The following is a 9,406-nucleotide window of genomic DNA, read 5'->3' on the forward strand; positions in this document are numbered from 1 at the left end:
CTGTGAGCTGAGGTTCCGAGGCTAACGGCGGGCTTGGTGCTGAGGCGCAGCGCACGGGCACTGGGTGTGTTGGGCTCTGCTGAAAACCTCTCCAAACCCTCCGAGGACAATTCACTCCCAGGCCCTGCCCTGCAGGTGCCGGGCCAGAGCCGAGGCAGCCACTTTTGCATTTGCATTCTTTTGGTAAAGAGAGCACACACAGGCTACAGCTAGCGTATCAGCCACCGACTCGAGCCCGGCAGCTTCTACAGAGCGAAACCTGCCCTCTCTGTTCTCCCCGCCCCTCTGGACAGCCGGGAGGCTTGCGGGTAGCGTAGCCTCACTGCCTAGGATGGAGAGACCCAGGCTTTGTCCCAGGGCACAACCAGCCCGATAAGGTGGCAGAGCTGGGACTGAAACCGTCCCTTCTAGACAGACTCTGCCTAAGTGACTTGCAGAGACCAGTCCAGTAATGAATCAGCGCCCACCATGTGCTGAGTACTCTACCGAGCATTGCAGAGAACGCAGAAGAAAAGGGGGAGACGGTCCTGCCCGCTGAGAGTTTATGATCCCTTTGGATGATGATTATTTCCATGATGTAATAACATTAGTCATTAATAACGCATTAATAATGTCTTCAAGCTCCAGATAGCAGTCGCCTCCCTCCCGCCATCCCCCATTCCTAACCGGGCTGGTGGGTGGGCTTCCTTCTGCCGAGCCCGCCCCTGGTCCTCCCCTCCCTTCCCTGATGGAGACCCCAGGGCTGTAGGAGGCAGGTTTTAGGAGCACAGGTCTCTGCATCTGCACACACACACTCCCACACACACACCCAGGCCTTCTCGTCCTAACCACCCTTTCATCAGCACGATTCTGACCCCTACGACTTTCTGTTTGCTGGAGGTAGCTCTCCCCCTATAAGCTGTTCTTCAAAACTCTTAGCCTTTCTGCGTGTGCTTGGTGTGGTGCATGAAAAGTCGATTCTCTGTGTTGCTCCCATCTCGAGGGGAGGTCGTGAGGGTTAGCCCTCGGCCGAGGCCACTGGGGGGGCCGGGGAGGGCTCCGAGGGGCCGGGCGGGGAGGACGGAGGGGAGAACAGCTTAGCCGGGCGCCCCCTCCCGCACTGGCTCTGCTCCCCTTCCTGGGGGCCGGCGTCCGCGGGCGCAGCCAGGAGACCCCGAGCAGGCCGAGGGACGGCTCCAGAAGAGGGTCCTCGTCGCCCCCGCAGGAGGCGGCAGGGCCGGGCTGGGCAGGGGGCAGGCCGGGCCTCGGAGCTGGGAGGGCGGCCGAGGGCAGGCTGGTGAGGCGGGGAGCAGCCGGGCGGCCGCCGAGCCCGCATGGCTGACCCTCCCCTGTCCTTGCTTTCCCCCCCGCCCCCCGCCCACAGGTGCCCATTCTGCATTTATTCCACCAACCGCCCCGCCGCCATGGAGTGCCACCTCAAGACCCACTACAAGATGGAGTACAAGTGCCGGATCTGCCAGACGGTGAAGGCCAACCAGCTGGAGCTGGAGACGCACACCCGCGAGCATCGCCTCGGCAACCACTACAAGTGCGACCAGTGCGGCTACCTGTCCAAGACCGCCAACAAGCTCATCGAGCACGTGCGCGTGCACACCGGGGAGCGGCCCTTCCACTGTGACCAGTGCAGCTACAGCTGCAAACGCAAGGACAATCTCAACCTGCACAAGAAGCTGAAGCACGCCCCGCGCCAGACCTTCAGCTGCGAAGAGTGCCTGTTCAAGACCACTCACCCCTTCGTCTTCAGCCGCCACGTCAAGAAGCACCAGAGCGCGGACAGCCCCGAGGAGGACAAGAAGGGCCCGGCTCCGGCCCCCAAGGAAGCCGCCGGCCCCGGGGCCCCGCTCCTCGTGGTCGGGAGCGCCCGCCACCTCCTGTCTCCCCTGTCGGTCATGTCCGCCTCGCAGGCTCTGCAGACCGTGGCCCTGTCGGCCGCCCATGGCGGCGGCGGCGGCGGCGGCGGCGGTGGTGGCGGCGGCTCCGAGCCCAACCTGGCACTCAAGGCCTTGCCCTTGAATGGCTCCCCTTTGCGCTTTGACAAGTACCGGAACTCGGATTTTGCCCATCTCATTCCCTTGACGATGTTATACCCCAAGAACCAGTTGGATCTCACATTCCACCCTCCCCGACCTCAGACTGCGCCGCCCAGCATCCCGTCCCCCAAACACTCCTTCCTCGCCTATCTCGGACTGAGAGAGAGAGCGGAGACTGTCTGAGGGCAGCCGGGCTCTGTACCAAAAACCAAGAGACAGAGACAAAAATACAAAACTCACAAAACTTAAACACAACCCCAGCAGGTGTACGTTGCTGCAAAACCTACAGACCCGCCCGGGTCTGACCACGTGTACTGTATATCTTTAGTGAGGAATAGAGAATTGGCTCTGTGTGTATACCTATTGCATTGACCTGAAAGCTGCTTTATCCAATCTTCAGAGAGGTGACCTACTGCATCCGTCTACCTTCAGAGGCATGCCTCCCCAGCCACACACTCCCACCCTCAGCCCTTCTCCGTACTTTGAAAGGAAATTCGTCTTGTTAAACCCTAAAGAGAGTGTCCTTAATAGCAATCAGCACTTGTAAGCTTCTGTACCGGTGCATTTTGTTTTCTGTTGGGTGAACGGGGCGTGTGGGCGTTTGTGGATTTGGAAAGAGACAGCCGTGTGTCGTGTGCCATAACATTTGCACATCCTTTGTACTGGCTTCTTTCACAGGGATGAACGTTCTTGGCCCTCCGGGGTGGTTCATCCACTACAGTCGCACCCCGAGCTCCTTCATTACCTTTCCCTCTCTGTTTTGTGGCTGCAGAGTGGTAGGGCCTGGTGCTAAGGCGACGAAGGAATGGTAGACATCTCAGTGCTGCCTGAGATTTCCGACAGAGTCCTGGAGACCTCGTGCTCGCATCTCTGGTTAGGAAGATGCGAGCCGTTGAGAGCCCCATCTGGGAGAAATAGCTTGCAGCACTGCAGCCAACATCACAAAACTTAAGTGTGTTTTGTGTGTGTGTCCATACGTATGCAGTGTGTATGGTACACACACACAGTGCATCATTTTTTTAAGGGCAGATTATATATATATATGTATGTGATGTATTAAGTCAGTGGTTACCATTTGTTTGCAGGAAAAGAAAAACTGTATGAGTGAAAATTTTTATGGTTGATAAATCCAGCCAAGGAGATTAAAAGGGGTTTGGATAAATTCTGGGTATAAATGCTCAGACTAAAAAAGAAATGGCAGTTTTGCACAGTGCTTTTGGTCTTGCACTAGTTTTTGTTTCTCATCTGCAAAAAAGAAAAGTAAAATAAAAGGAAGAAAATGTACCTTTTTTATGGAAAGAGTAGACTGTATGTTTGAAACTTTTGTCATAACCTCTTTGACATATAACGACCCAACAAAAAGGTGCTGTTTTGTCCTACCGTTCAGTTTATGCCCCTGAGACGTTTCCATTGTGTTTGCAGATCGTCAGGCTATAGCGGTATTCTCCATGTTATTAATAATTCTGTATTCCATTTTGTTAACACCTGGTAGATATAACCTGCTAGGAAGCTAACTTTATACTTATTTAAAGCTCTTATTTTGTGGTCATTAAAATGGCAACTTATGTGCAGCACTTTATCGCGGCAAGAAGCAGATATGGATTGGTTGTACAGCCCTTTGCTATTCTTAAAAAGTAATGGGTGATTTAAAAAGAAGAAAAGGAAAAGAATCTTTGGCTAAACATGTTAATGGCTTGTATTTTTTAAGACAACAGAATTTCCAGTATGAAACAGGCTGAAGAGCAGGAAGAAATGTGCTTTGTATAATAATGAGAAGTTTGGAATATAAAAGTTTATATATTATTTATCTATTGAAGAACTGGTGTACAGGAGGAATGCTTTCTTACTGCGTTGCTGTTTTTCCATCATGTGTTATCCTAGGGTTGGGATTTTTTTTTTTCATCTATTCCACTGGGGGAAAATAAAAGCATCCCTAATTTTCTTCCTCTAGTCAGTTTGCTTCACTGAAAGCTCCCCTTGAGATTGGTACCGTTCTACAGGAAGGAGTCCAGAAGTCTTCTGTCCACACCATGGTCCTCCCTTATACCCACCCTTCCTCCCCCAGACCTAGCAGGTGTGCTACACTTCCCTTGCCAGTCATCCAGCCCTGGCAACCTGTTTACACTAAGGAGATGTCTCCAGGGGCAGGGAGGCTGAGCCAGCTAGGGCAGGAAGCTCCTGCACCCTGGGTCATCTTCCAGCAGAGACATCTGTTCTTGGCCACGTTTGAAACGTCATTCAACGTCGCCATATCAATGTCTCAGTAAAAGACACTATAGACAGTTATGGACGATACACTCCAAGAATACTGGGCTTATGGGTGGATTGGTTTTTTTAAAGTCACGTCCTTTTCCCCATATGATGGAGAATGTGCCACCTGGCTAATCATGTGCTTTCACAATTACAAGTTCAGTGATGACAGGAAAGAGGGCCATGGTGATCCCACAGAGGCTGGCAGGAGGGCGAATCCCACGCGAGCACCAGCAGGTTAAAAACCTGAAGGGTGGCCCTGACAATTAAAACTGCGGATTTTACAGCATGCCACTTGTGCAATACGAGGTCCTAGGGTGAAACTTTCAAGATCAAGAAGGGTGTCGGAAGGAGACAATTGCCGCTCAGATGCTTGCCACTGAACTTGTATTTGAATGACTTAGTCATGCTTAATGTAATTGGGCAACTTTTTTAGCACTTTGGAAAGAGTCATCAATCTTTCTGGTAAATTATAAAAGTTTTCTGAGTGAGAAAAGGTGTGTTTGGAGTTTGTTTGACTTTTTATATTATTATTATTGTTATTAATAAAGAAAAATCTACAGCATTTTTCAGACTCCACCGAAGTAATATGTACCCCTGAATTTGGTTTGCAGTTTGATACTCAGGGAAGGATGTATTCCATAGATATCCTTTCCGTGTAGAACACTAATGTCTTTGAGATAGTCACCTGCCAACTAACTTCAATTCTGTTTTCACTATGCATTCTTCAATGAAAGCTAGCTTATTTTTCCATATAGTAATGCAGTTAGAGTTCTCAGCACTTTCTTCTCTCCTTTTTTTAACTCCTCATATTACGTTCAGATGATCATACTGTCAAGGTTTATGTACATTACTGAAAATTTGTATTGTATAAAGCTTTTTGCATTACAAGGCTGTACAGGGTCATTTTGACAGTAACTGGTATATTCCTTTGCATCTTATGTTGCATTGCCAATTTCTAGTGTATCCAGTTTGGAAGTATAATATACTCTAATTAAAAAAAAAAAAAGGTTGGCTATACTCTTGTTTCTTTTTCTTTCTTGGGTGCCATCTTTGGCTACTTGTTAATCTCACGGTTTTGTCTTGCTTTGTTCTGATTTTCACATTTCAGTGTATTTTAGATACGTTCAGGAAGTGTCCACTACTAGTTATAACTATTGCAAAATGCAAGTTTTGAACAACCATGGTTCTAACGCAAACTGGTATTATGTAAATCACTCATGGCCATTAGGATCGAGAGCATGTCCATCAATCAGTACAGCTGCAGGCCGGCTCCTTCCTGAAAATACTTAGTGACATTTAAAAGTGTTCACCAGCCTTACCCTCTCCTGCTTAACAGCATTTTATTGACCCCATAGCCATAGCGGGGGGGAAACAGATGAGTAATTCCATTTGTCTTAATGAAGTCTGGCAACTGTGAGACGTAATGAGGGGGAAAATGATATGCTTTGCAAGCTAAATAATAATCTATCCAAATGCAAGTAAGAGTTCCCCATTCAAAGGAAGGTACCAGAGAAAGAAACTGAGCCCAAAAGAGAGAAAGAGAGAGAGAGTGAGAAAGCACACTGATACATTGAAACAACTTTTTTTTAAATCCATTTTAAAGTTCTGTCCCTTAGAGAACTTCCCCATGAATCCTTGATGGCTGGTGAAACATACAAAGGAGCAAAAGAGAATACTTTGCCTGGTTCACAATTTGCCTGCTTCTAAGTATAACGTCCTTGGCTTGTTGGAAGAAATTATGAACTGCTTCACTCTAACATTCACAAAGATCAAATTTGCTTTTTATAAAATGAGATAATGTAGGAGAACTCACTTTGAAAATGGCCAGTCACTTATCAGACACTATTCTCCCCTTCATTTGTTCATCCAGTAACTGTGTTTAAGTGATTGAATCAAGTTCTCTCACTTGATTCAAATACTCACTTTGTTTGGGGATGGCTGGTATTTATTGAAAATATTAAAGTAAGTCAGACTTCTTGGCTTTTTGCTAGCACTACAGCAGGCATGGCATCTCATCTTGTGTACGTATTCTTTTCCCTTAGATTCCACACCTACCTCACATTTTCCCTTTGGGTGAAAAAAGCCAGAAGTAGAAAGAAAATAATCATCAGTTTGGCAATTGTTTCCCCTGTTAATGGGCTTCCAGTGGCGTTGAGGAGTGGCTGGGATGGGAGCCATCCATGAGAAGACAGACCTCATCCGCCTCCTTCACTTACCCAGAGAGCGCTGCATGTGGACTCCAAGGCAGTTATGCGGCCCCTGTTTGAATTTAATACCAGATCATATATACTTTTCCTACTGTCTTGTTAAATAAATAAGACTGTAAGCGAAGACTCAAGGCCATGTTTTCTATAACGTCTCTACAGCTGATTGGCCCCATTTGGTGGACACCAGAAACCATCCTTGACAGTTTCATAGAGCCGCAGTGCTGGTCACAGGGGAACAAGGAGAAATGTCAAGGCTTGATGAGCACCGGTACATCCGTACCCACAGTCAGGGCGTCACATTAGAACCCTCGCTTGCCAAAGGTCACGTGGGGCTCATGAAGGACTTGCAGGGGAAGGCACGTCTCCTTAGTGGCCAAAACACAGAATCAAGTCACCTCGGTGTTTTCAGTCCGTGGGGAGGAGCTCATACAAAAGGGGAGGGAGGGACGGAAAGGGACAGCAGCTGAGTGATTTCATCTGTTTGAAGTGGGACATAAACGGTCAGGGGGCTCGTGCAAAATAAACAAGATCTCATCAGTTTTTCACTCAGAGAATGTAAAGCTGGAATCTTTCCCAACGGTGACTTAGAACCTGTGAGCAAAATCGCAGGATCAGAGAATACTCTTGGGATTCGGACTCCATTCCAAGGAGCCGTCAACCACAGATGTTCAAGAGACCCCAGCCAACACTCTTTTACTTATAGAACTCTCTCAAAACAAGAATCCCACTCAAAGTGAGGTTTATTTTGCAAGTAATTACAATTCACTAAGAAAGCAAATACCCATCACGCAGGCCCTGGAGTAAATAAAATGTGGCTCTGGGGACCTAGGGGCCCATTCTTCTCCCGTCCAAGGTCTGAATGATATGAGGTTATCAATCAGGGCCTCTTCTTTATGAGGTAGGAGTTCTCCCCTTCATAATTCTTTCTTTTTTTTTTTTTTTTTTTTTTTTTGCGGTACACGGGCCTCTCACTGCTGTGGCCTCTCCTGTTGCGGAGCACAGGCTCCGGATGCGCAGGCTCAGCGGCCATGGCTCACGGGCCCAGCCGCTCCGCGGCATGTGGGATCTTCCCGGACCGGGGCACGAACCCGCGTCCCCTGCATCGGCAGGCGGACTCCCAACCACTGCGCCACCAGGGAAGCCCCATCATTCTTTCTTGATAGCTGGATCTGTAAAAGAGGAAAATGTAAATTCTGCTCATGTTCATAGGAGCTGCAAAGGAGAAAAGGAAAATCAATTGCTGTATCCCCTTAGGATTCCTTTTTTGATGGAGTTAAGGTAAGTATAGTTAATTCGTTGTCAGTTTTCAATAGAACTGTAGAACTAGAACACAGAATCTATTTCAGTTCATACTTCTAAAGTATTTTCCCCTACAGGTGGCTTTCTGCCCTATTTAGTGAGAATATCTGGATTACAGATAATGTTATCCAACCACAAAAGACATTCCCGTGGAGTTTGATCACCTGAGTTTGAAGTCTGACTCGAAAGCACCTTATAAAAAGAAAGATCGAACTAAATGGTGTCTAAGACCCCTTCCGCCCTAACAGATAACATCTAATATACGCAGATTCCACTACTCTTTCTAAACAAGCAAAAGTCAGTAGTCTTTGAAGCAAAAGTGGTCACAAAGCAGAATCCTTGCAGGGCAGTTATAGCGAAAAATGACACCTCAACATTTTCAAGCCACAACAGACTTAAGGGAGAAAACAATGACTAAAAATACTTTTTTGCCCGCTTCAGAGTTTGGGAGGCCTAAAATGTGTCTCTTCTGATTAAACACCAAGTCATCATGCTTGGATTCCCTGCAGTCATCTTGAGCGTGGCTTAAACATATTTTACCAAACTATGGGTACTTAATCTGGTGAGATGAGTTGCGGGTAGCCAGGCGGGGATGGAAAGGTCTTGCCCTGCCCATCTTCATCTCTCTAACTCTGCACCCTCCTTCTCCCACCACCTGCTTCCAACCTCCTCAAGTGCAGCTGTGCCCGCTAAGCTCCTGCCGACCATGTTTCAGATGTTTTTCTGGGGAAGAGCAAATGGTTTCTTTTAACAGGTAATGAAAGGCATTTTAGTTTTAACATAATGAAAGAATATATTGATACTATTCTCATTTTGCCACTTTTTGAGACAGACTCTCAGCCCAAGAACTCTAAGCACATTATCAAAGCTTCCAGGTGCTTCCATTGGATAGAAAGGCTCCATGTGTCTTACAGAGACACAGGAAAATAACTGATCGGTCCCCGTCATCAGACAAGCAAAACTAAAAGAGTAAACACTGGGCTAGGACCTGAGAAATTTATCTAGGCATCCTCCAGCCTGAATTCTAGAATGATGTTTCTCCAGTCTCAAAGATTTCTAGATAAGAGATGCCATCACTTGGCTTCAGTGTTCTCATATTTATTTAACTGCAATTCCTAATTAGTGGTCTACAGACTTCTCAGTGTGTATTACAAAGGACCATCAGGGACTTCCCTGGCGGTGCAGTGGTTAAGTCTTAGCTTTCCAATGCAGGGGGTGCGGGTTCGATCCCTGGTCGAGGAGCTAAGATCTCACATGCCTTGTGGCCAAAAAACCAAAACAGAAAACAGAAGCAATATTGTAGCAAGTTCAATAAAGACTTTAAAAATGGTCCACATCAAAAAAAATCTTAAAAAAAAAAAAAAGAGACCATCAAGTCCCCTTTCCCCTTATGTCCCACTTCAAACAGAATGTCTATTAGAACGTTCTCCATGCAATGGGTTTAATCAGCATTTGTAGCCTCTCTCTCTCTCTCTTTTCTGGGTTCCACTAAAAAGCTGAACCCTGACATTTATTTTGGAAAGAAATTCCAGAAATAAAGGTGGGAAACTGGATGAGTGAAGCAAGTAAGAGGGGAAAGCCAATCCCAGGGCACATCGGTGAGCTAGTCATCGTTGT

The 9,406-nt window shown here is 47.2% G+C and overlaps 1 protein-coding gene across 7 annotated transcripts in view; it reads left to right on the forward strand.

Annotated features, from left to right (window-relative positions):
- Window positions 1–4,845, forward strand: part of ZNF827 (zinc finger protein 827) — a 180,576-nt gene extending 175,731 nt beyond the window's left edge. For 3 of the 7 annotated variants that reach the window (XM_067736747.1, XM_067736745.1, XM_067736752.1), the window contains one exon: window positions 1,364–4,845. In XM_067736747.1, coding sequence (XP_067592848.1) covers window positions 1,364–2,213 — 850 coding nt within the window. In that variant the 3' untranslated portion in view covers window positions 2,214–4,845. The remainder of the gene's footprint in view (window positions 1–1,363) is intronic. The other 4 variants (XM_067736748.1, XM_067736751.1, XM_067736749.1 and 1 more) reach the window with 4 other exon arrangements.
- Window positions 4,846–9,406: the final 4,561 nt, after the last annotated feature.

Source organism: Pseudorca crassidens, chromosome 4 (assembly GCF_039906515.1).
Source record: "Pseudorca crassidens isolate mPseCra1 chromosome 4, mPseCra1.hap1, whole genome shotgun sequence".
In the NCBI taxonomy this organism is placed as follows: domain Eukaryota; kingdom Metazoa; phylum Chordata; class Mammalia; order Artiodactyla; family Delphinidae; genus Pseudorca; species Pseudorca crassidens.